Source organism: Phoenix dactylifera, unplaced genomic scaffold (genome assembly GCF_009389715.1).
Source record: "Phoenix dactylifera cultivar Barhee BC4 unplaced genomic scaffold, palm_55x_up_171113_PBpolish2nd_filt_p 000064F, whole genome shotgun sequence".
NCBI classification, from domain to species: Eukaryota; Viridiplantae; Streptophyta; class Magnoliopsida; order Arecales; family Arecaceae; genus Phoenix; species Phoenix dactylifera.
This window is the reverse complement of record NW_024067673.1, coordinates 912,915-939,663: the sequence shown is the minus strand read 5'-3', so window position 1 is coordinate 939,663 and position 26,749 is coordinate 912,915. Positions and strand designations below refer to the sequence as shown.

The 26,749-nt window shown below is 40.4% G+C and overlaps 2 protein-coding genes across 7 annotated transcripts; one reads left to right on the top strand and one right to left on the bottom strand.

The window, feature by feature from the left end:
• The first annotated feature begins 942 nt into the window (after window positions 1-942).
• On the top strand, window positions 943-19,777 carry LOC103697209 (ribose-phosphate pyrophosphokinase 1-like). Of its 6 annotated transcripts, XR_005507024.1 has the most exons (11): window positions 943-1,264; window positions 10,239-10,412; window positions 11,701-11,949; window positions 12,530-12,673; window positions 12,831-12,998; window positions 13,350-13,419; window positions 13,521-13,602; window positions 17,137-17,323; window positions 18,292-18,338; window positions 18,454-18,693; window positions 18,795-19,777. XR_005507024.1 is itself a non-coding variant. In XM_008779023.2 (9 exons), the coding sequence occupies exons 1-8, from the start codon at window positions 1,142-1,144 to the stop codon at window positions 17,315-17,317; spliced, it is 1,191 nt and encodes a 396-aa protein (XP_008777245.1). In that variant the 5' UTR covers window positions 943-1,141; the 3' UTR covers window positions 17,318-17,323; window positions 18,292-18,733. The 6 variants fall into 6 exon arrangements, 1 of the variants encoding a protein (XP_008777245.1); XR_005507023.1 differs by having other exon boundaries at window positions 18,292-18,693; window positions 18,795-19,772; XR_602536.2 differs by lacking the exon at window positions 18,795-19,777 and having other exon boundaries at window positions 18,461-18,733.
• A 157-nt stretch (window positions 19,778-19,934) lies between these two features.
• Window positions 19,935-22,794, bottom strand: LOC103697208 (G-type lectin S-receptor-like serine/threonine-protein kinase LECRK3). Its single transcript, XM_008779022.4, has one exon. It carries the CDS (start codon window positions 22,714-22,716, stop codon window positions 20,191-20,193), a length of 2,526 nt encoding a protein of 841 aa, XP_008777244.2. The 5' UTR covers window positions 22,717-22,794; the 3' UTR covers window positions 19,935-20,190.
• Window positions 22,795-26,749: the final 3,955 nt, after the last annotated feature.

Below are 26,749 nucleotides of genomic sequence, written 5' to 3'. Positions count from 1 at the left end.
TAATTGGTTCTCTTTATCATACCTAAAACTATACCATAGTACATATTTCGGTTTTCTATAAACCTGTGCATGAATTAAACACATGTTTTAACTTTTGAATGTTAAGTTTCAACTATTGATTTCCTATCATGTCAATGCATATGACATTCCTTTTCCCTTGAGAAAATTAGTGAAAGAACCACCAATTATTTTATAAAAATGACTCGAGCAGAGACCTACCTAAGATTCAAATACAACATTGCCGAGCTTTTCAACAGAAAAGATGGTGCAACCTATTAGGCTATAGCTTAGCTAGTACAAGCCAACATTCATAAAATTTTAGAAATTTTGTTATTCATTGTTTCAAACATAATTAATAGATAACATATATTTTCAAGCTCAATATGTCTAATCTTGAATGCATGATGTGGCTATGCAACACTTAGACCAATTTGTTGTTACAATTCATGATGCCTATGAAGGCAATTAGCAATATTAGATGATTTGAGTGGTAGGTAGTGAAATTGGATAAGATTTTCTAATTTTGTCGGGGGCGGCGATGGCCAAATCAAGATTTTCTAGATGCACCGTCTCTCATCTTTAATTTCTTTATTTAGAAAACAAAAAATGACATTTGGAAAAATCAAAGAGCACAAGAACGATATATAACTGGGAAATCAAGAGATCAAGTAAATAGGGCATAAAAGAAAATCAACCATGAAATCTATCGGAACAGTAAACATAATTACATACATTTTCACAAGCCCGCAAGGCAACGGGAGGAAAGCGTCTTTTCTGGCATAGCAAATTTTACCCCCACTTATGGCGCCGAATCCAACCCTTGCGGGCGCTGTGATGGCAAATTAGGTAATATGATCGAAACAACAGGGCCAATCTAGTAATCTCGTCCAACAATAGTTTAAAGAACCGCCTAAATCCCGACGCGGTCGCGGTGCCCGGTCCTCCCCTGCTAAAATGGCAAGGCATAAAGCTGCAGGGGGGGAAGAAAGCCACTCGGCGCGAAAATTCGCCGAATCCGGAGGTTTATCCCCCCTTCTTCCTTCCCCAAACCTCGCTCTGGCTTAAAACCCCCGTCGAAGCCCTTATCTCCTCTGATCGTTGCCGTCTCGGTTTCCTCTCTTTCGTCCGCTTTTCTTGCAGTATGGCGGCGATGGCCCTCTCCTCTCCTTCGGTGAGACCCGGGGCATCGTTCCTCGTCGGAGGATCGGGGATTCATACGGCCTCCAGAACCCTAGCTTCGAGAGTGCCTCTATCTGGATTCGTGGTGAGTTATTTTGCTGAGACTTGAATTTATACTATGATGGTTGTTTATTTCTTGCTCTGAAGAATATCTGTCATGGATTCTGGAAATAAGAAGGTGCTTGGATGAATAAGGGGTAGTTTTTTGGTTATCAGTCTTTGGGTAGATTATTCCAGTGAAAGAGCGTTTAATGTTTGATCGAAATAAAGTAATGGCCCAAGGAACAGAGCGAAATAACTTTACGTATCTTAAGGTAGATGCAACTTGATAACAAAAGACGATGATGGATTAGAAGTAAAGAACAGGTTTTATTCGCGGAGAATATGGAACGAGTGCTCGTAAAGTTGATGGAAGGAAGAATCTAGTGTGTGAATATATTTGGAGTTCTGTTTTTGAGCACGATGAGAGTGCAGTATAATGTGTAAGGGAATAAAATCTTTCAATGATGGTGTGAATGATATTTGTAGTATGTGGAAGTGTAGAAAACAGTGAAAAAAGAAAAGGGGGCAATTGGCTCATTGGTTGAACCGACACTTGAATCAAAGTTATGAAGATAAATCAGAGGTGCCTGACTTAATAAACAGAACAGTGGCACTTAATAAACAGCTTGCCCCAACTTAACTCAGTCAGAAGTGTTAGCATTTGAAATGACTTTCTAGAGTTTCTTGTAATAGAAGACTTAGGAACTTTAAATTTGCAACTTCTCCTTTTGCATGCTTTTTAGTGAAAAGTATGTTGACAAGAAAATTTAATCTAGCACATGGCATAAACTTCGATTTGTCAAATTATATGCTCTCTTATGTATAGATCATGATCAATGATCTGATCTCCAACTCTGGGGGTTCATTATAGATTATACTAAAGGTTTAATGTTTAGCATGCCATGAAAACCGACACACATACTTACAACCATACTTGCATTCTGCATGCCTTCATGCATAAATGCGTACATGCATGCATTAGGTTTCGGAGGTTGTAATGATGAACACTTTGTGACTCCTCAACACTTGCCATTAATACAATTTGTCTATGTAATTTTGCACTTGGAGACCCATTAAAGTATCACGAATATACTATCAATAGGACAAGAGTGTCTTAATAACTTTTAAGCCTCCTTTTTTTTTTCTGAATAGAGAAGAGAAAGCTTGAAATTTCATGAGTGGTTTTGAATCCCCAACAAAAGTCAAAGATGTTGCTTTATAAGAATGAATATGGGAGTACTGTCTCCAATAATGATCTTGTCATCACACCTTAAACTAGGATGATAGAGTCTGACCTTTTTATTTTTTTATTTTTTTGAGGAAAATGTTTAAAGAGATTCACCACAAATTTCATTATAGATGAAATGAGTACAAAGAGAAAGCAAGAATAAAAAAGAGAAAGTAGAGAGAAGGAAAAGAAAAAGAAAGAGGTAAGGGACCCTTAATAGCCTAACAATCAATGTAATATAGGTCGATTAGCTTTAGATTATCCGGAGAAAAAGGGTTGAACTGAGTTGCAAGTCGCTTCAGGTGCATGGGGCCAAAATGCACAACCTTTAGAAAATCGAGCATGACTTCCAAACTATAAGTTGGATTTTAGTGATTTGGTGGTCTTGGAAAGTTATCGACTAGATGATCAAAAGTCACAAGCGATCAGAGGCTAATTCCATCATTTTCCTGCAATTGTTGGTCAATCAAACTTGTTGCTTGTATTTTAGAAAATTTTTAAGAAATTTCTATGTCGTTAGGCTTAGAAAGTCTGATTTTGATCGGGTTTGAGCTGGGAGATATATTTTGAGTAGTATATGTTTTTATTGATGTTTTTTTTTAATTCGAGTTTTGCTATTTTTGATAATGTAGGATTGGAGTCATATAAATAAGGGATGATGATTGCGTAATTGAACATTACTTATAATAATATTGAAGCTTATTTTCTTTGAGTTTTTTTTTCCACTCTATGTTTCTTAAGAAGACAATGTTCTTCTTCCCTACTCTTAAAAGATTGGTGCTAGGAAATGTGTTATTAGAGTGGGATTGCCCGATCCATGGCAACCAAGACTCAATAGGGCATGGAGAACCGTCAAGGTAGTATTCCTAAGGACCTTACCTTAATAGATCCCTATAGAGTGATCACCTAGATTTTCTAATGCATGGTTCAGCAAAATCAATAATTAACGAATCTGCATAATCAATTAGGCCAATTAGAAGGTCGTGGCTGAGATTAGCACCAACGAAATCAAAATCTCGATTAACATGATCGACTCCAAGGAGGAGATGATTCCAGAGATGAGGAGGTGAATGATGGAAACCCTCATCATGAAAGATAAGGAAATTCTGATGGAAATTTTTGTACAAAGATGGATTTACCCTCTTTTAATGGGTTCCTTCAAATTGAGTTCCTTGACTAGCTATTTGAAGTTGAAAGATTCTTCGAGTACATGAACATTCTAAAGGGTAGAAGGTGAAGCTGGTGGTGTATCATTTTAAGGGAGTTGTTGTAGCCTGGTGGGGGGAGCTTCAACACACTCGAGTCCATCTTAAAACCCCCTAGTAAAATCTTGGCCAAAGATGAAGAAATTATTGCAAAATCAGTTTCTGTCACTTGACTATGAACAGGTTCTAGACAAGTAGTATCAAAACTGCTGTTAGGGAGCCAATTAGTACAAGATTATGCCGCAGAATTCTTTGAGCTCACCTCACCAATTGATTGAATGAGAGGGATGCCCAGAAGGTTTCTAGATTTGTTGGATGGTTGTAGTTGGTAATCCAAGATAGGGTTGATATGCAACCAATCTACCAATTTAACGAGGTGATCCAACTTCAAGTTATATAGAGGAGTAGCTTGCTTGTTCAACTCTTAGAAGCCAACTAGGAGTAGGGCAGATGAGCATGGTTCCCCCTGCCCCTTGTATGGATGCAGATTATAGAATAATTGATCTCAGGAAGGTCCCAACAAGAATGAGCATCCAATCGATTGTCATCTTGAACCAAAATGGAGAAAGGTCTAGGAATTATTTCAACCAGTGTCTTAAACATGCTAAAACAAACATTGTAGCCCTGAAGATATAGAAGAATATGAAGAGCAGCTATATCAAGAAGATGATAATACCCAAACAAGATTTGTTGAACTAGTATTGGAGATTGTATTGCCAGTGAATGGTTCAACATGGTAGCTGTACTTACCATACTGATCCAATGCATATCAGAACCATAATGCTTTGCCCGTCTTTCTATTGGCAAGAATTATAAGGATAACATGTGGTGTGATATAATAGGTATGGATGTACGTCATCTACTACTTAGTAGGTCCTAGCAACATGATGTAGATTTCACTCATAATGGCAGGGATAGTTTGTTTACGTCTTATAAAGGTGGAAATAAAATCATCTTTGGCTTGATAAGAAACAATTCGAAGTTTTTAAAGTGGAGGGGAAGTCCTTTCTAGTGGTAAAGGATTTGCGGACCGAGAGTGAAGAAGGCGGAGAGATCTATGCTTTGATGGTGCAAGGAGATGATGTGCTGCCCATTGATGTCTTAGAGGAGCCGAAGCCATTGATGATAGAATTTTAAGAGATCATGCCTAAGGAATATCTAGATGGCCTACCTCATAAGAAAGATATCCAGTATTAGATTGATCTCGTTCTTGGCGTGATTTTACCTAAGCTACCACATTATTGAATGAGTCCCATGGAGCACGAGATTCTACAAGGCCAAGTGCAAGGCCTGTAGTGCAAGAGCTTAGTGCATGAAAGCTTAAGGCCGTGTTGTTCTTATTGATACCAAAAAAGGATGGTTGCTTGAGGATGTGTATGGACAGTCGGGCTATCAATCAAATTAAGATATGCCGTACTGTATCAAACCGGATGGTATAGGACGTACTATACCATACCAGTTCAATACTGGCACACAGTAAGGGAGGCGTATTGACCACGTAATAGGGTAGCATCGATACCGAGCCCGGTATGGAGATGATGTACCTTGAATCAAATCATTATGAAGTACATATTCCCAATTCCACATTTAGGCGATATGTTAGGCATGTTGGAGGGGTCAAAGTTCTCAAACATTGACCTCAGAAGTGGATACCACTAGATTCAAATCAGATCTAGGGATGAGTGGAAGATAGCATTTAAGGCTAAAGAGGGCTTGTATGAGTGGTTGGTTATCCCTTTTGGGCTCTCAAATGCATCCAGCACATTTATGAGATTGATGAACCAAGTATTGAATCCCTTCATTGGAAAATCTCAATTTTAATTCAAACATGGGTTTGACTCATTCTAAGGCGGCGATGGAGTTGCTCTGCGATGGAAATAAGGCCATGCTGGTGAAGAGAGGGCACGGGGAATGACGTTAGGTGATAGGGGTGGAGCTAGTGGAGGATAGACAGTGGTGGTCGAGCATGGGAGGGTCACCGAGATGAATCAAGTGTTGGAACTTGAGGGTTAGCCAGCAGCCTCCACCCAATGACCCAATTTGTTTGTTATTTTGCTTATGCTATTTTTATGTTGGACTAATGCGGAGTCAACCTAGTGGCCAAAGTGGTTTTGTAGTCCCTTTGGAATGAGGTGATGATGTGACCGGCCTTCAGGTAGTGGTGTAGACGTTGCAGGGTGTCATGGAGGTGAGCATGCCACTATGGCCGTGTTTAATCGTCAAGAGCGGCAAAGGATATGATGGAAGGAGTAATCAACTAGCAGTAGATTAACTTAGTGGTGGAGTCCAGTAAAATAGCCTTAGAGTCTGATGATGGAAAGCTGCACAAGGGCACTCGGGAGCAGCACGCATTGTGGTCCTTCATCTCGTGGGGGACCAGCCGGTTGAGCCTAGATGGACACTTTCAAAATTTGAAATGGTCTTAATTTGTTTGGATTGAGTTGTAAGGTCATCATTTTAATAGACTAGTTGACTTGGTTTGGATTTGTTAGGCTACTATTGTTGCAAGAAAAACAAGGAAGAAGAACACTATCTTCTTAACCAATGGAGTGAAAAAGCTCAAATTTCAATGTTATTATGAACAAATGTTCAATTATACAATCATCAGCCCCTATTCATAAGAATCCAATCCTAAATTACCAAAAATAGAAAAATAACTTGAATTAGGAAAACTCCAAACAAAACATATCTACTACTCAAACCCCGATTCAATCCTCATCAAATTAGACTCTCTAAGCTTCAGGAATAGAAATTTCCTAAATATTTCCTAAAATACAAAGGACTAGTTTGACCAACCAAAAACAGCAAGAAAACGGGATTAGCTTTTGACTGATCTGCAACTTTTGACCATCTTCATAAGCTTTCCAACGCCACCTAGATCACTAAAATCTGACTTAAGTCATGCTCATTTTCTGATGCTTGCACGTTTTAAACCCATGCTCCTGAACTGATTTGCAACTTGGTTCGATCCATCTTCTAGGATAATCCAAGCTAATTATTTTACATCAGTCCCCTTAAGAAAAACTCATCCTTGAGTTTCCAGTAGTTACAACACAAGCTCTAGCTCAAGATCTTTTATATTGAAGGTCTTTGAGATTCCTATGGTGTAAGGCAGATCAGCAACTTAGGTATTGTCATTAATTTTCTTGATAATCCAATATAGTCCAATCTTTTTGTCCTTCATCCTGTTATGTATTCTTGTTGGAGAAATTTTTTTCCTCATATACATCATCACCTGATCTCCCTCTTGGAATACTGAAGCTCGCCGATGTTTATCAACAACTTCCTTGTTCCTGGTATTTCATTCTTCCAACTTCTTCACATCTGCATGCATTGTAGCCATTTTTTCAACCATATTAATTGCTGCTGCATTCAAACGTGGAATCTTTGGCAATGGTACCAAATCTAGTGTGTGTTGAGGTGTTCAATCATAGACGATCTGGAATGGCGACTTTAAGGAAAACTCAACTTGCACCAAGCAGTAAACCCATTGCTTTGGCTTGATGCTAGAAAGACATCGAATGATGTCCCGAAGAGTTTGGTTCGTCACCTCTATTTGGCCATCAGTTTATGGGTCACATGTACTCTTGTACTGCAAGGATCTGTCAAACCACCTCCAAAAGTTCGCCAAAAATGGCTAAGTAATTTTCTATCACAACTTAAGTAAGGGCTTTGGGCACACCATGAAGATGAACCACCTCCCTGAAAATAGATTCACGGAATTGGAGGCATGAGGAATCAGAGGAACCTGTCAACCATTACAAAAGTAGAAATCATACCTTGTTTGGTTCGTTACCTGCTCTTGGAATAGGCAATGGGGTGTACAAGCCAGTGTTCTGTGAATGGTCTTTTTCAGTCTGGTAAATATAGCACCATTCCGCATCTCTTCCCACATCTTTCTTGTGTTGCAGTATCGCTCTCCTCCACCATGTAGTATTGTCTCTCGTCCTAAGTGCCCGGCTAGGCCACTCGCATGCAATTCATGGATAATGTGCTCACGTAAGGAACTTCGAGGAATAAATAGATAACCATCATGCTCATACAGTTTTACTGGTTGCTCCTTGCTGTATCTAGCCCATTCTTCCTGGAAATCTTCATCATCCGTATAAAGATCTTTTAGGTAATTGAGGTTCACAAACTCACTACTTAAAATGACCAACAGAGCAGCTCTTCGACTCAATGCATCAGCCACCTTGTTTTGGTGGCCAGACTAGTGCACATAATTATACTCCTTGCCTCCTCCAAAGTACTAATCGACCTAGCATGCGTCCAGTTCGTGTTGTTTGGCTTGCTAACATTCTTCAAAGCTTTATGATTAGAATACAACAAGAAATCCTTCTAAATAAGATAATGCTGCTGATGCTATAAAGCTTGGACCATAAAGTACAACTCAAGCTCGTAAGTGAACCACTTATGTTGGCTAATGTTCAACTTTTTACCATAATATGCCACTGGTCGACTCTTAAGAAAGAATAGTTCCTATTTCAATATGCAAAGCATTATAGTCAACTTCAAATAACTTGTCAAAGTTAGGAAAAGCTAAAACTGGTGCAGAAGTCAACTCTCTTTCAAGAGTACAAAGTTTTTCTCGGCCTCTTCCGTGCAATTAAATTATCCTTTCTTCATATAATCTGTAAGTCGTGCAGCTATACTGCTGAAGTTCTGCATGAATCACCTATAGAAAGTTGCAGCCCATGTAAGCTCCTCAAATCTGTAACACACTTTAGTGTAGGGCACTTACGAACCACCTTCACTTTCTCCTCATCCACCCAACCAGGCTATTAGCTAAGAAATTGCATTTCTTGAGCTTCACATATAAGATTTTCTCTTGAAGGATGGAGATAGTGCATAGATGCTTGAGATGCTCAGCTACACTGTGGTTACACAGTGTTTGATAAAGAAATTAAAGGGTTGATGAGATGGAAGAAAGCGATGTAGAGAAAAAGAAACTTCCTTGGCTTCCTGCGTGCGAAGCGAATGGGCACCGTGCATTGGTCAGTTTCAGGGCAGGATAGTATATATTTCTCAGAACATGGAGTGTGAATTGAAGGTGATGCAGTGGCACGAGGTAGCCGAGACAATGGTGTAGCAGTGTAGCCCTTATTTTTCCCAAGCCAAGATGTGAGTCGAGATCTGTGATTTTCTCGACTCTATGCTGGAGAGCGGCAGAGTGGGAGGCAGTGGTGAGATGGAGTTGAAGGTGGCAGCAAGGGAGATGCCAAAGAGGTGCTTTCCAGCACTTGCCGTTGACACCCCGCATGGCTTCCCTACAATGCAACAACCCCATTGGGCTATTGTTAAAGGGACTCTCAAACTAGAGAAGAAAGAGGAGGTAGGGAGAATAGAGGAGGAGAGAGGGAAGGAAGGGGCAAGAGAAGGGGAGGGGGGGTGCTCCCTGACCACAGAGGGTTGATGAGCCCAAAGGGAGAGGCTGCGACAAAGATTAGTGTTAGATATTACCAAGTCTGAAAAAGATACCTAATTTATATGCTCATGTTTGTGATTTGATTAGAATTTGAAGGACTAGTCAGCTAATATGTCTAGGCCAAGCTTGCGAGGATTTTAGATTACTTAACAAAGATGATAAATGACATGAGGAGGATGTTGAAGCTTACGAGGAGCTTGTAGACCTTCTTAAGCATGAACTACGTTGCAATCAGTCAAAATTCATAGTTTCATTATCTCTTAACACTGGGATAATGCATTTTAAGTTTATTGACTATTATCTAAGTTACCTTTGCACTGTTTAATGGAGCCATGCGGCTGAAAAATGACCTTGTAGGTTTATTTGCAGCTGATATGAACTTAGAGCAAGTTCCAAGGTATTAAAATGTTGGAGACCTCTAAAGTCACTTGCCTCGGGTATTTGCTATTTGCAACAAAGCATTGGGATTCATGGTGGGTAGGAGTTTAGCAAGGGGGAAAGAACTGAATGAGCATGGACTCCAATGAAGAGCATCTTGTGGCAATCAGGGGCACAATGCATGAATTCACGATAATGGAACATTAGGGTTCGCGGTGACACATCATGATCTCTGGGCCATATTAGAAGAAACTAAGAAAGTTCTAGAACAGAGAGAGAGAAAATAAAAGGGTCCCAATTTATGTATCAACTTTATTAATGATAAGTAAAATAAGCACATTTTCATATCATGTTATATGGCATTACATGACTAATAACTTATTAGAATGGCCATATGTAAAGAAAGATACTTTATTTCCCATTCATATATTCACCAGGTGAGGTGTTTGATGGTGCCAGTGCTAAAAATTGGAGAACGTGCTGCTACTCTGCCTACAGCTATAGAATATAAGGAAGCAAAATGGGCAATTTCTTTCTTTTTTTTAAAGTTCTTTTAGTTTTGTTTTATGATTAAATTGATTGAAGTTTGAGACAATGCTGAAGCAACTTCAGCTTAATGCTGTTATTAATTCATAAATGCCAAACAATATGCAGTAACTTCAAACTTGTTTAGTGAAGATATTACTCCATCTCTTTTAATCACTTGTTTAAAGTTTATCTATTCATTTGGTTATAATCACGTGCTTCTTTGATTGTTATTGTTGTTTCTTCCTTCTGATAGAAGTCTGAGGTGCCCAAGCCATTGCGATTTTTTAATGAAAGCTTGTGCACACCAGCATTGAAAGATCCCGCTGTACCTGGCCTTTCAGTAACACATCAAGAGAAGGAAATTGTACAGAAGCCTGATACAAGAATGAGAATTTTCTCTGGCACTGCAAATCTTCCACTTGCACAGGTTCTTACTTTTCTTGCTTCAGTTAAATACATGGATGTCCAGCCCAGCGCACGACCTATGGGCATTTTATTAATTCACACTGGCTAGGAACTAATTTGCACTCAGAAATGGATAAGTATATTTCTTTAATAATGTAGGCAGGCCTATCCTCTCTCAAAAGAAAAAAATAAAAATATAGGTATGCCTACTTTGTGTGGATGGAGAATGCGATTGTACTCTCAATTCGTATCTTGAAAGTATTCAATGATAGCAAATGTAAATAAAAGGTTGCTCACATTTATGTTGCGAAGCTGCCATGACATCTATTTACTTGCCATTGGCGATATGGCATATAGTTTCTTGGGCTATCAAATCAAATTTTTTATGCTATCAATTGCCAGATTCCAGAGGGCCCATCGGAATAAATCAGTGATAACATAGTACATTTCCATATTATACCAACAACCTTGTAACCAGGTTATCTTGTTTTCTAGAAAACGATGCTTCTTACCTTCTAAGGATGACTGTGTCTACGGAATCCAAAATTAAAAGGAGAAACCTAAGCCATCTTTTGTGAAGTCTGTCTATCTTTTTGCAGATGCTGCTTGTGCTTTAGATCAATTGCAAATATTCCTTTAACATGACGGATCATCTAGAGTATGGGAAAATAATGTTATATCTTGCAGATAAATAAAGGTAATCATTTAGCCAATGGCTTACCTTGACATATGGATGATGGGCCAGAGCATTCATAATGATACTGCATCCTGTTTTGTTCTCAACTACCTACTGGTGCTTTAGTGTGGGTCTGAGTTTATGTTTGTAGTGGTGTGTCACTGATCCTTAACTTTTAGCAAATGCATGGGGCAATGCTAACTTGACATGATGGATCTAGTACTAGTGCTGCACAGGCTAAAAGCGTAAAGATGCAATCAGTAATATCATTCTTGCCTCACTTCAAGTTGTGCTTTTGAACAAACTGAGCTAGCTAGATGCCTATGCATTATCATGGATATAAGAGACATCCAAACAACATAATGAGTACCTGGGATGCCTTGATGAATACTCCAATCCTCCCAACAACATCAGATCACTTGCATGAGACTCTGCCAACAACTAGAGATAGATTTGTTCATGCAACAAGAGTGCGCCTAAGGAGTCTAGTCTTGACATTTTTTGATGTAAAATTCCTTGTTCCTTGATTTTCAGAGTGGGGATCTGGTTAGTTTCTAGCATGATATGAAAGGCTTTGTTATGATTTTCAATTTATATTCATCAATTTCTTTCTGCTGTTTGTGCATGTACATAGGAAGTTGCAAGCTACATAGGTTTGAACCTTGGCAAAATTAATATTAAATGCTTTGCTGATGGGGAGATATACGTGCAACTGCAAGAGAGTGTCAGAGGATGTGATGTTTTTCTTGTGCAACCAACATGTGCCCCAGCAAATGAGAATCTTATGGAGCTTCTGGTAATGATAGATGCATGTAGGAGAGCCTCTGCACGGACCATTACAGCTGTGATTCCATATTTTGGATATGCTAGAGCAGATAGAAAGGTAAATTCTTTTTCTCTGTTGTACACAACATTTTAAATCCTGTGGGATGGGGCTGTGGCGGTTTGCCTATGGAACGGGATGAGCTGTCATCCCACTCCGTCTCGACACTTAGGACAGGGGATGTTCTAAGACGTACTGATTGGTATATTCGAACAATGGGGGGACGTTCTTGTCCGATTACTCAAGATGGGACCCTATTCCGGTGTCCTGCGGGAGTCCTGCCGGGATTTGAGACCATTGTTGTACATCTATTTTGGTACTAAGTTGACATTTTCAGATGCACATATATTATACACAAGCACACTGAAGACAAAAGTATTTCTAAACAGCACAAAATTCAGAAATGTTAGAATAAGCTTGTACTTTCCAGTTGTCTTTCTAAATGCTCTCTCTTGTGAGCTAGAATTTTTTAACATCAGCTTTTGAGCCTTCGATATGGTGGATGATGCTTACAGCTGCCATTCAGCTTCACCTCTTATTACACTTATTAGATGGCCTTTCACTTTTCGGGATGTATTTCTTTTTCTGATGACCTATTCTTTTTAATTCCTTGATGCTGTTGAATCTTTCATGATTCCAGACTCAAGGACGTGAATCCATTGCTGCCAAACTTGTTGCGAACTTGATCACAGAAGCTGGAGCCGATCGAGTTCTTTCTTGTGATCTCCATTCTGGACAGGCAATGGGATATTTTGATATTTTTGTCGATCATGTATTTGGACAGGTATTTTTTTGCATATGTACCTTCTCATCATGCGTGTTTTTTTAGTTCTAAGCAGGTTTGCACTAAAACAATATTATCTTTTGTGGTGCTTGGCATATGAAAATTGGAGAATATTATTATCCTGTCAAATGTATAACGAATTATTTAACTTATGCAGCCTGTGATTCTGGATTACTTGGCTAGTAAGAAAATTTCTCCAAAGGACCTGGTGGTTGTTTCTCCAGACGTGGGAGGGGTTGCACGAGCCCGTGGTTTGGCCAAGAAGTTATCAGATGCACCTTTAGCTATTGTTGATAAAAGACGTCAAGGACATAATATCTCTGAGGTGAATATGCTGTGTTTAGGGATCATTTCATACATTTATCCTGTAATTTCTTCTTTTTATGTTTCAGACTGCTAAAGTAAGAAGTCATAAAACTACAACCTGAAGAAGTAGATTTGTTCAATTAAGCAGGATTGTAAAACACAATATTTCTAAATATCTCTTATACCTTTGTGTCTCATGTTTCCAATCTAATATTGTAAAATCCTTTTCTAGCTTCCATAATATTTTTTTTAAAAAATAAATAAGACCGGAGAATAGACCTTGTGTTTTATTCTTATGAATCAAATTCAGATATGTGGAAGAAACAATTTTCACAGAATCCTAATCAAAAATTGAATTTGAATTATGCAGGTTATGAACTTGATTGGGGATGTGAAGGGAAAGGTAGCTGTTCTGGTGGATGACATGATTGACACTGCTGGTAAGCTATTCTGCATCTAAACTAATAATATACAAGGCAAATCTTGCAATATATCATTGTAGACATGCTTTTCATGTTACTTAACATATTTATGAATTTAGGAACAATCACCAATGCGGCAGATTTGTTGCAGAAGGAGGGTGCAAGTGCAGTTTATGCATGCTGCACCCATGCTGTTTTCAGGTAACCACTTGTTTTGAATTCACATCCATGTCTGTCAACCCTATCATGATTGAAATATCAGATTCGTGGTCTTCCATAGTCTATATTTATACTTAGTAATTTGCTTGTTGTAAATTGTTAATTAAAACAATATGCAATACTTCCTCTCAGTCATGAATGACTGAATTCAGAAAAAATGTTTTATGCATCTGAAGTCCATAATTCATAGTTATTAAGATTTCTTGGTTAGATAGAAAGTATATAGTTGATAATTGATGATTGGGTAATTATTTCTTAAAGTCATAAGCTACAGTTGAGAGTCAGTTCCATAATTAGTATATAGTCTAAACATAGCAGTCAGATAGCCCAAAGCTACCACTGGTGATAGACTTAGCCTATTGACGCAGTTGCTTAGATGCCTAGGCAGTTGCACAAGTAATGTAGTACCAAGTCATAAAATTTCTGATCCAATTACTTTATGTTTATTAAGATTTTATGCTATATACATTAAAATAAAACTTTTATATCCATCAAGATTCAGGGAATATGTGGTGAATATATTTGTATAAGTACTCCTTAGAACACTCCTCTGATATTTTTAATTTGTAAATCTATACTAAACTAAAGAAAGAAGTAATCGCATATCATTTTGGCTTAGCTCAAATGGCACAAGGTGTTAAATTTCCTTGCTTGTGTAACTTGTTGGAGGTTGGAGCCTAGGTCTGGGGTTCCAAATGAATGGCCTTCTAGAGTTGCTTGTTTAACATTTTATTGGAAGAGGAAATGGAGTGTTTTACTGCCTTTCTTGAGGAACTAGTTGGGATGGAAATTTAAGACTATATATTGCTGATTGGATAGGCTGTCATGATGATAGTGCTTATCTGATCTTGAATCTTACTATCAAAGAACTCACATAGCTTTTATTTGATCTTGGTGAAAATAAGCTCCAGGGGCTGATGGCTTCCAATTTTATTCCTTCAGAAGTTATGGGAAGTCATAAAAAAAGATCTTTTGTGAATATTTGCATATATGAAGGTAAAGAAAACTTTGAATGCTTGAACTTTGCATACATTGTAGTAATACCTTAGAAAAGCGGTGTGGCAAGGTGGAGAATTTCAACCAATCAGCGTACAAAATGGAATGCAGAAGATTGTAAATCAGGTACTAGCTAATAGTTAAAATTTTATTTGAATTCTAATCCATGCATCTCAGCATAAAAGGTACATACATATAGGATGAATTTGCCACAGAATGGGAAATTGCTTCTTGGTATCATAGTACTAATTGGAAGTATTGATTAAGATGGACTGAAAATGCATATGAAAATGTTGATTTAAATTTCCTATTCTAGGTGATGGCAGTTCAATGTCTTTCGGGTAAATAAATGCATTGGATGAGAAGAATATCTGCAATTTGTTAAATTAGTTGTTCTAATATGTGCAATGACTAGAAGGTGCACAAAATGCAAGGTGATGTGGGGGCTTTTGTCTCAATCGCATCCTAGTTTTGGGATCGAGACCGATGTGTATCAAATCACTAGTTTAAAAGATCCTAGCCGTCCATATTTTAATGAAGGGTTTCGGTGATTTTTAAAGTCTCTTTTCGTCAAGTTACTGTAGCATTACTGTATCAGCCACTATTCAAGGGTATTGATTGCAGATTATGCAGGGGCTTTTGTGTCTTTTAGGATTTTTTCCTTACGATTTAATTGATTGCTAGGATTTGTTTTTTTTCCAGTAATCAAGATTTAAAGTTATGGTGTTGAGTATATATAAAGGTTGTAATCTTCTTTTCCAAGAGATGGTCTTTGAGATGATTTGATTGAAAGAAAAAAAGCCAAAGTTCGGCCATGCTCCCCTCTCTTTCTCCGATTCTGTCTCCTCGTCCTTTTCTCTAATTCTTATCTTCTTCCACGTTCTACTACTCTTCCTGTTATTATTATGTCTTATGCTATTAATTTTGCAGCTAAAAGCACTTCAAAATTCTTGTCCCTACCCATGAAACCCTAATTTCCTTTCATCTTAAACCGTAATTCTTCGCTTCAGAAGCCTGCCATCGCATATAAGCAGCTCTAACCTCTACTGTCCTACGCAAGGTATGCGGAACTGTCTCGAACCGCCTAGTCCGGGGCGTCTCGGGCCGTACCGGTGGCGGACCGGGACGGTTCCTCCATTGAAACCAAGACGCCTCTTGCCGTCGTCGGAGGGGGAGAAGAGAAGAAAAAAGAGGAAGAGAGAGAGAGCGGGGAAGGAAGGAAAAGGGAGAGGAAGGAAGAGAGGCTGGCCGGCGGAGGCCGGGGAGCCTCCGCGCAGAGGAGGTAGAGGCCGGAGAGACGCGGAGGCAGCGTTCAGTCTCCGGTCCGGAGGGGGGTTTTTTAAGTTGAAGTCGGCAAACAGGGCGTCTCCCCGACCTCCGCCTCCTCCACATGAAGGCTCCCCGACTTCTACCGGCCGGCCTCTCTCTTCCTTCGTCTCCCTCTCCCTCCTTTTTCCGCTCTCTCTCTCTCTCTTCTTCTCTCGTTCTGCCTCTCCCCCATTTCTTTTACTGTGTCAGTACAGGCCTGACGTGGCACGGCGCGGGCCCGTACCGACTCGTTTCGCCAAGCAACCAGTCCGGTGCCCAGTATCGGTTCCGCCGACGTTGGTCCTACGTCAAGAGGTTTCACTCAGGGGTATATGTGTGTTTGTATGAGTACTCATATATTTTTATTTGTGCATTTAGGTATGCGTACATATGTGCACACATAAACACATTTTGCAGCTTGTCAGCTTGTCTACTTCCCAAATGACTGCTTGGAAGGTGAAAGAACAGTAAGTTTTATAAGTTTTCTTAAGGTATCTACTGATATGAAGAAGAGCACAGGAAGGGAATCATCCCCTATTTCTTGTTTTATGTACAAATGGATAGTCACAAAAGCTTCCTATTCCTATATTATCTCTATACAATATTTACATGATTTTCTCCAACATGTTGTGTCAAGAGAGCATTCAAGAGATAAGAGTAATAACCTATTGTGTCTTATACATATTTAAAAGTATAAGGAAACAGTACATATCATCAATTTGTAATCCCACTGTTGGTCTTAAGACAACTTTGATAGTGTAAAAAGAAGAATTCAGAGATGTCAGGTGCATAATTTTGCCTTTCTATCATTGTTTTTTTACTTATGAGTTCCTAGAGCTCAGGAACCAGATGAGGAAGGACAAAAGTTCAGTTGATGTATGGCATGGAAATAGTGACGTAGCCGCTGGCCTACCATGTGCATTGTCCGTGCAAAATAATCCCTTCGGTCCATGCATGTTTTAAACTTGTCTATACTGCAGAAGGAAATTTGGTGCATGGTTAGATGGATGCAAATATGTATGAGATGCAATGCAGAAGCCATTCTACCGAATAAAATAGAATTTCTGTGCGCCTCATCTGGAGTTTTGATGTTGTTACGATTGCTGGGTCATTGATATTACTTTGCATGTTGAAAGAAGTAATAGCTCTTAAAACATTACCTTTTGCATCTGAGTTCTTTGTTAAATAAGATTTTTCATGCTTTGTTTGCAGTCCTCCTGCAATTGAAAGGCTCTCTGGAGGTCTTTTTCAAGAAGTGATAGTTACAAACACCATTCCAGTTGCCGAACATAATTATTTTCCTCAACTGGTTGTTCTGTCTGTGGCAAACCTTCTTGCTGAGACCATCCGTCGTGTTCATGGTGATGGCTCTGTCAGCAGCATTTTTCAGTGAAATTAGGTGATTAATTTTTATCTTTCACTAATAGTTGTCTCCATATTTCTGAATTGCCCTTGACTTTAGGTCATGAAACCATTGTTTGAAGTTTCTTCTGTATATTTTAGTGCATACTCTTGGCTGATGATTATGTCTATTCTCCAGCTTTATTCCCCAATTTTGTTTTATTCCATCATTAATTACTAACATTCTGTAATACTGGTATACTGATTTTTGTGTTTTTCCATCATAGAATTATTGCATGTTTATCTGGATCTGTGCCTGTAGCTTTAGCTTCTTATCTGAGATCACCTGTTGGTTTTATATGCTGTGCCTGATAATGTTATCTGTAATTATGAAATGTTAATCATCAAGTTTACTCATTCAATCATCTTAAGCAGCTACTCTTATAATAGTACTGTTGTTGTTGTCATTTTAAGTTTGTCTTTTTTAGCTATATCAATGTGTGCATCCATGTAACAACCCAGGATCTCACCCAAAATGGCTAGTCGGAAGGTATTATTTGGGTTCCTTGATCCTGTATAAGTACCCAAGATCTACCCAGCAAATAACTGATGTGGGACTAAATACACGCCCGCACGGGTTCTCACATACTCCCTCCGTTCAAGCCCTGACGTCCTCGTCAGGCTAAGGGTTCATATCTATTCAAATCTAATCACAAACACTATGATTGGCCTGTGGTCAGCCCCAATGAATCCGTGCTGCAGTGTCCCATACCATTTGTAACAATCTAGGACCTCACCCAAAATGGCTAGCCGGAAGGTATTATTTGGGTTCGTTGATCCTGTATAAGTACCCAAGATTTCCCCAGCGAATAACCGATGTGGAAGTAAACACACGCCCGCTCGGGTTCTCACAATCCATGCTTTTGATTAGCACATATCCATATTGCAAAGTTTATTAATATTGAGCAAAAAATTTGTGGCACTCATTTATTGGAACTCTTGTTGCTTATCTTTTGTTTCCTGTAGGATTATGGATGCGTCTCCATTTGGTTTTGCGCTTGCCAATTAAAACAGTACGTGAAGACAACCTTTTTTATTTGAAAGTATATTTAAAAATCTGTGGCTTTTTGATTTTTTTAAACCTGAAGAGCTTTTTCATTTGGTAACAAAGTTATGGACTACATTTAGAGATCAGGTTATCATAAATTGATGGGAGGCATCTCAAGTTACAGCCTTGACTGCATCTGGCACGCTTCAGCGGTCATTGTCAGAACATTATGTGGGCAGAAACTGTCATTTCGTTGGGAAGACCCAATGAAACTCACTATAACCCTGATCCTATTATGTATGTTCCATAAAATTTATCATTTATTATCAGTGGCTACAGAGGAATGTTCTTAGATTTGTTGCCTGGTCCTTGGTAAAACAGTGAGTTTTTCTCCATATATATTTTGTTGGTTGCTCTTCACATCTGTGGTTTAATAACTCCAAGAATGATTTAGGCCAATCAATGATCAATATCCCTGCAGATCTGAAGTTGTCTGCTTTCCACTTCCGTCTCTGGGTTACCAGACTGATTTGCTCCCTTCATATTTCCTATCAGAACCCAAAAAGAAACGTTGAGGCAGACATTTGCAAGTCCACCCTCTGTTTATCGTCAGACTTATAGTAGCTTTTGAACATAAACCACAGCATTGCACCATTCTGCCTCCTCCAAGATCTCGCTCCAGTTCTTATTGGATAGATATACTGCCTGAAGACTCCATCACATTTGACCAAAAAAAAAAAAAGAAAAGAAAAGAAAAAAAAGACTACATCAAGATCCAGCATTGCTCTGGTAGAATTCTGTCATCGAGGGCAGGCTCACAGATGTTAAATTACGGACCTGGAATGTAGAGGAATGTAGATGATGCTTAATTTCTTCAGAGGAGCTGAATTCCATTTCCAATGGTGTCCATTAACCAGTAAGGATCATAGGTGCATCTGGTTGGTACAGACAACCGTTGAAGCATGAAATTGCCATCAGGCTTAAGTCGCAAGCTGGAACCTTTCTTTAGGGTAATCTGGGTGAGTTAGACATGTAAAAACAGTCTGAAGCTCTGTCATTCAATAACGCCTCTGGATCTTGCAAGGACAAAGTTTCTGGTGTCAAGTTGTAAAAAGCATATGAGGCGTCAGTGAATTAGCCCTCCAGGCTGCCTAGCTAGTGTGGTTTGTGAGCAAACTGTCCATTGGTGGTCAGTTCAAGGTTGGCTCTGCTCTCCATGGGATTGTCTTCCTTCAGAACATATCAGAAAGACTTTAGACAAATTACGCTTACGATCCACCCTCTTGATTCTTTTTCAAATTACACTTACAATCTACCCTCTTGATTCTTTTTTCTGTGGTATAATTTTATGTATTTTCTTCCAGTTGCAAGTACAGATACTGCAAAGAGTTTAGGACTTTTTCCCTTATTTTTTCCTCTCTTTTTTTAAATCCAATAACTGAGCAGGCAGTTCGGCTGATGACATTTCTGAGGTCCAAATATGCTTCCTCTTTGCATTCAATAGATCTTGCTTTGAATCGATTACTGTACCATCATGTAAAATCAAGGACTTTCCCTCTCTCCTGTACATTAAGCTTTCATTCACACGCTGGTTCTTATGCAACACTTCAGGGGTAACACATACTATCAAAATCCCTGTTATTTGATGCACAAGCTAACTACATGAAGAGTGAGAGCAAAAAGAAACACTCTCTAGGAGTTTTAAAATCGATACACTTGCTAACCCATGGATTGACAAAATAGATTTACACAAAGATCAAGGTTGGCTAGAGAATGCCATTATTTTTTGCAGAAGCAGGACATAGGTTAACAACAAACATGAGACATATCGTAGTAGCAAGTACATGATTTCAGATTCTCAAGAAAAGCACATGATTTCACTGGATTGAACTCATGTAGGAGGAAGGATCAGGGGGCTCTGGGATTGAGGTTGCTCCGTCCAGCATCTGAGTCACCTTTTGCATTGTAGGTCTCATTGATGGCTCCTCCTGGATACACCAAAGGGCCACCTTCACAAATCTCTCCACCCTCTTCATGTCAAAGGCTGCCTCTTCATCACCTTCCACCACTAATTCCAACATCCCATCTCTGTAGCAATCGCTAACCCAGTATGTGAGTATCAGTCGCTCCTCGTTCCCCACCTCTTGTTCCACGCACTTCCTGCAGCACACGATCTCCAGCAACATAACTCCAAAACTGTACACATCCACCTTTGCTGTGATCCCTATGTTCTTGAACCACTCTGGCGCAACATACCCTCTGGTCCCTCTGATGGCGGTGTTTGTTCGAGTCTGGTCTGTCCTCAGGAGCTTTGCCAGTCCAAAATCAGATATCCTTGCAACTAAATTGTCGTCCAAGAGTATGTTCTGAGGCTTTATGTCACAATGGATGATTTGGTTGCTGCACTCTTCGTGCAAGTACAGGAGGCCTCTTGCAATCCCCAGAGCTATCTGGACTCGCAGGTTCCAGTTTGGCCTGACGCTTCCAAAGAGGAATTCCCTCAGTGAGCCATTTTTCATGAATTCATATACCAGAAGCCGTTCATTCCCCTCGTTGCAGAATCCATGCAGTCGGACTAGGTTCTTGTGGTAGGTCCGGCCGATGCTTCCGACTTCGTTCATAAATTCCTTGTCCATGTCTGGCAAAAGGTTATCAAGTTTCTTAACCGCAACACAGGTTGTGGGTCCATCATCGAAGTAACCCTTGTAGACTCTGCTGAAAGCACCGCTACCCAGTTCTTCGCTGAATCCATTTGTGGCTTCTTCAAGCTCACTGTATGTAAATAAGCGAAGGCTCAGCGCTGCCATGTTCGAGCCAGGCTGAAGCTTCCGCTTCACTTTGTTGTGAGAACAAAAGCTCACGAAAAGTATTGCAGTGATGAGGACAAAATTCACAACAGCAGAGCTTCCTAGAAGCAGCGATCCAACCAAAATCCAAGCCCCTCTGTCTTTCTTCACTATGACTGGAGACGGAGATGGAGGCTGGGAGTTATTACCTTTGGCTACTTTGATGAGAGCCCTTCTCTCAACGTAAGCGCCCATCTTCCCGTTGGAAAGCGGGAGCTTCTTCTTCCAACAATCCCCATTATTATAGATAGCAACTGCACAGAAGCAGTCGCTTAAGCATTCTTTTCTACATTGGTCCTCATCTACGGGGTTGAAGTGCTCGTAATCAGATAAAGGCCAGTCGACGTCGATCTTCACTGAGAAATCATACAGTGACTCTATCTCCTTCTCATCTGCGTCACATCTTTGTGCTGGAAAATTTGCTTGACACCCTTTGTACTTCCTATTTGGATCCAAAAAGGAATACCCGGGTGGACACTCGCAGTCGACGCTTTGGTTGCCAAATGTGCAGTAGCTATTGAAGCCGCAAACCCCACTCCCGCTCGCCGTCCTTATCGCTTGGCAGATATCTGGAGGCTGGAAATCCACCAGATTCCAGCCTTCGTTCCAGCTTCCATCCCGCATCCCATTCTTTGGATAGACGTACTGCCTGAAGACCCCATCAGAGTCGAGGGTTGCCCTGTGATAGAAATCACCCATTGAAGCTATTGGCGCAGATGTAAAATTGAATCGAGTCCCGTTATTTAGGTCCAAGTAAATGGTACCCAGCTCGTCGAAGACGAGCCGTGTGCCGTTTCCAACACTGTTGCTGGCCCAGTAAGGATCGTATTGAAATCCAGACGGGACGGCCACGGGATAAAACACTAGATTACCGTCAGCTTGGACGCTGAGCTTGAACCTTCCACTGGAGTAATCCGTGTCCATCATGCGGGCTCGCAGATCGGTGCCCAGATTCAATACTTGGGAGGGCAAGATGGTATCCGAGGGACTGTCAAAGCTCTGCCAACTAACGGATGCATCAGCGCTTGCAAGCACGAAGTTTCCAGTATCGAGCATGGCAGCGTAGGAGGCATTGCTGATGTCAGCGTCCCACACGTCCTGGCCGTTGTGGTCTTTGAGCGAGAGATCCCCGTCGGTGGTCAGCTGCACTACGGCTCCGTCTTGCACCAGTTTGTCTCCGTTCGCGTACCAAACTACGGTTTTGTTTGCTGTCTTCACGAACCAGATGGCAAGCAGGAAGAGGCTGCTATCGGTTTCGAGGGGATAAAATCCAAAGGCGAACTCGCCGGAAGGCGAGAGCCACGAGCTGTTTTCGCCTAGGGGAGTCAGGGAGGAGCCCAAGCTTATGTTGTGGTAAGCCTGAGCATCTGAAGGGCTGATTAAAGCTTGAAGCAGGAGGAGAGGTGGTAGGAAATGGTGGAACAGAGAAGAGGGCGCCATACCAGCGAGTGGGATTTGGTTGTAGGATTTTTCTCCAGTGGAGATTGTTAACCTGGCTGTAGCTGGCTCAGTTATTGGAGGAAGGAATCTTGGAAAAATGTAGCACCCTGAAAGCATCGCGGAATAGTCGTAGATGTCCCCAAGAGAGAGTAAATGGTAGCCATTCGTTCATGGTATAACATCAGAGACAGAAAAGTCTTCCAACACCGTTCGAATAGTCTGCAGACCCGACCGCCCCATTTTCACTGCTTTCTCTTGTCCGCACTAAAAACTAGACCTTAAAGTCTTCCGCTGGTCAAAAAAAAAAAAAAAAAAAAAGGGTTGAACCAAGCCGAATCGATCAGTTTAGTCCGAACTGAACTGATCCGGTCTCTGACCGATCAGATCAGCTCGGCAGTAGAAAATGATTTCGATCCCAAGAAAGCTGGAATCTAATTGGCTCTAGCCAAAATCAACCGAAATCAACTAGAACCGGCTGGAATCGTCCCATCCGATTCGATTCGGTTCGCATCGGTACCAACTCGTACCAAAAAAAAATCTTCTCTTACTCACCTTACGCCAAAAAAAAAGAAAAGAAAAGTCTTCTGTTAGCCATCAAAGTCCTTTCAGCCGGTGTAGTAATCAATGAGAGATTCCTAATTGGCTCTTCGGCTGCAAATGGTCCCAGTCATGTCTTAATCTGCTACAATTGCTGCAAATAATTGAGTTCCTATAAGATCTAGTATCTAATCTCCCGAGGCATGTTCTTGAGACACGTGTCAAGCGCAGCTTTTGGTTCATGCAATTTAGCATACTTGAGTATATTTACTCCCTAAAATTTTACCATTTTAAAGTTAATGACTTTATCATTCTTTTTTGTCTACTGAAATAAATAATTCACCGTTCATTTCAAAGTTAGCACTAGCCTGTTCTTTTTCCAAAGCATGTGGTTCCTTGTAGAATCCGTAAGAATGCTAATTCTTGCGCTACCAATGGTAAAGGATGAAATAATGTAAAATTCCTAGTCGTTTTTTTATAATTTGGCTGTGAATTTTTTTCTTTTTTATCTTTTGTTTTTCCCGAAATGTTTGTATAGAGGAGCGAAGACTTGGTGAGGTTCCCTCCTAGACTTCCAGCAACATATCTTGCCAAAAGTTTCCACAGTGCTTAATTTTCGAAGGGCTCCACTTCAGGATGAGTACCAATCCTCCGAGGGTGATGAGCTAGATAATCCTGTGATAATCTGCAAATAATTTAGTTTCTATGGTGCTTAATTTTCGAAGGGCTCCACTTCAGGTCACCTCCATGGTAAGCACACAAAAGTATTCGAATGTGGCCTATCTTTAGCCAAGTTCTGTCACGAGAATTCTATTTAACACGAAGGCCACAAAGAGATGACCATGGCTTCTGAGTCTCTTATTCTGTACCTCCTGCTCTTCCTTTCTCCTGCCTTCATCACTGCTCAAACTAACGGCAGAATAACCTTGGGCTCCTCCTTGTCCGCCCTTGAGGAAAACAGCTCATGGGCTTCTTGATGCGGCTGGAGCGTGGAGAAAAAGAGTTCACAATGCTGCTGGGTCTGAGAGAAACTTAGAACCAAATAGGCATTGCAAAAATCAAGTAAAACTCTATTTGCTGAACCAGAAACAGAGCATGAAGTAGGAGATTAACGCTGAAACTCTCAAGCGTAATTTTCATTCATTCATTGACCGCTGAAAAAACAAAGACCAAGAAGAAGAAGAACAACCCCTTCACGTGATCCTTATATAGAATCACAAAACACCCTAATCCCTCATACATTCGGACTCAAGGAAAACTAAACCCAAACCAATAAGACTCCTAATCCCAACTTAATCCAAACTAGACTTAATGACAAGGACTCTTGACTCAAATGAAACAGAATTCAAACGCAAAAGGACTCTTAATCCAGCACTCCACGGTTGGATTTCAATCACAATCAACCCATAGGATCAACATCTTCATCCCTATTGCTTCCATCTTCATCGGGGCTGATTTTCTGTTCTGCATCAGTCCCCTCCACTTGAAAACAACTCTCCCTCAAGTTAATGTTTGGATATAGCTGCTTCTCGATCAATTCATCTATCTCTTCTGGCACAATGAGAAAAGACTTCCCCTCTACTTTAGAAGCTTGGGGGTAGTGCTTTCATTCCCTGGCACTAGTAGGATCTTCTTACCCTGCTAATGAAATAAATAAGTATTATCTCGACCCCTGTATGTATCTGTATCATGCTATCATGGACGCCCAAGTAAAACATGGCATGCATCCATATCCACCACATCACACAAAACGTCATCCCTGTAGTACCGCCCGATTGATAGTGGCACTCTGCAAATCTTGTCCACTCTCATGTCCGCACCTTTTTTAATCCAACCAATCTTGTAGGGAGATGGATGTCTCTCTGTCTTCAATCCGATCGCACTAACCAATGCGAAAGAAACAATATTCTCGCTGTTGCCACTGTCAATAATCACATTACACATAGTTTTGTTGACGGTACAACGAGTCTTGAAGATGTTGTGGCGTAGCGACTCTTCTTCACTCTTCGGGACAAACAGGATATGCTGAACCACAAAAGAAGCTAGAGGCCCCTGATTAGGCATCGTCAGCACGATGTCGTTGTCGTCAGTCGGCACCTCCTCTTGTTCTTCCTTTTCGAAAGGCACCCTTTCTTCCGCAGCTTCGACCACATTGGCTGGTTGCCTCTTTGGACATTCGTTGGACCGATGCCCAATCTCTTGACATCGTAACATTTTATGGGCATTGGCTTTTGAGGATGATAATGTTATTTTGATGATTAACACAACCATTGAGGCTATATCAAATTAGAAATGCAAATTAACTTGATACATCATTGATAAATGGCACACCCTCGATACACTCATGATACATTAGGATTATATGGTCAAAACCACTCTCAAGATTGATAAACGACATAAAATTTGTAATAGAGAATGGTAGAAAGCTCAAGAATTCATTTTGATAAAGTTTCACGTTAAAAATACCTAAAAGGGCAATTCGGTAATTTCTACTGTTAAGGGTATGAAACTTTATTGTGCCATGCATCATAATTTGCTTGGAATATCATATTGTTGTTTCAATGTGCATAACTAACCTTCAAAGTGCAGAAAAATATGGTTAGAGTCGACCCCAATTAGTTTGGAGTCGATCCCGATACGTTTGGCACGTCTTTGAAACACTTGGCACAAAGTAGGAGTCGACCCTAGAAGAGGTGGAGTCGATCCCGGCACATCAAGAAACATTCTGGCACATTCTAGCACTTATGGCACGGATGAACAGTACTTGGGTCGACCCAAGTGAAAGTTGAGTCGACCCCATCCTCAAGCCTCAAGAAAACAAGTCTCTGGAATCCCTGAGAGGGTCGACCCTAACTGAACTTGGGTCGACCCAACCTTGAGTCGACCCAACCTTGAGTCGACCCAAAAAGAGTTGAGTCGACCCAAGTGAAGGAAGGCTGAAATACAAGGTTCTGGATTTTCTGAGAGGGCCGACCCAAGAAAAGCTTGAGCTGACCCAAGTCTGATGAACAGTGGTTTGGGTCGACCCAAGAAAAGTTTGGGTCGACCCAAGCACGGGCAGAAGCATAACGGCTAGTTGTGCAGAAGTACTTTTTGGACTCCCAACGGCTATAAACGGCTAGTTTCTTCAATCCAACGGTCAGGAAGGACTATTTGGAGGTTGGAGAAGTATTTAAGAGGGAGTATTCATCAGAGGAAGTAAGCTTTGGAAAATACATCAAGTGCATTCAAGAGAAAACCCTAGCAAGGCAAGCTTCATTCAATTGCTTCATTCAAAGAGCCAAAAGAAAGTAGTTGAGCAGATTCCAAGAGACATTAAGAGCTCCACCAACCCTTGAAGAGTGAAGCAATCTTGACAAAGAAGAGAAGAGCCTTATTAAAGGGATAACTATATTCTAAACTCTTCTTTGTTGCTCATAATTATTTTATTTGCTCATTTAGGAGCTTTCATTCTTTACTTATCTATTCTTGTTGTAAGGTTTGTTGGTAAGCCCGTAAAACCAATGGTGTAGGTTGTTGGTAAGCCCGTAAAACCAACGTAGGTTGTTGGTAAGCCCGTAAAACCAACGTAGGTTATTGGTAAGCCCGTAAAACCAACGTAGGTTGTTGGTCA

Coding starts and splice junctions, on each gene's coding strand:
- LOC103697209 (XM_008779023.2), top strand. CDS start 1,142: ATGGCGGCGATGGCCCTCTCCTCTCCTTCGGTGAGACCCGGGGCATCG. Junction 10,413..11,700: donor CAAATCTTCCACTTGCACAG/GTTCTTACTTTT, acceptor GCATGTACATAG/GAAGTTGCAAGCTACATAGG. Junction 13,420..13,520: donor TGACATGATTGACACTGCTG/GTAAGCTATTCT, acceptor TTATGAATTTAG/GAACAATCACCAATGCGGCA.
- LOC103697208 (XM_008779022.4), bottom strand. CDS start 22,716: ATGCTTTCAGGGTGCTACATTTTTCCAAGATTCCTTCCTCCAATAACT.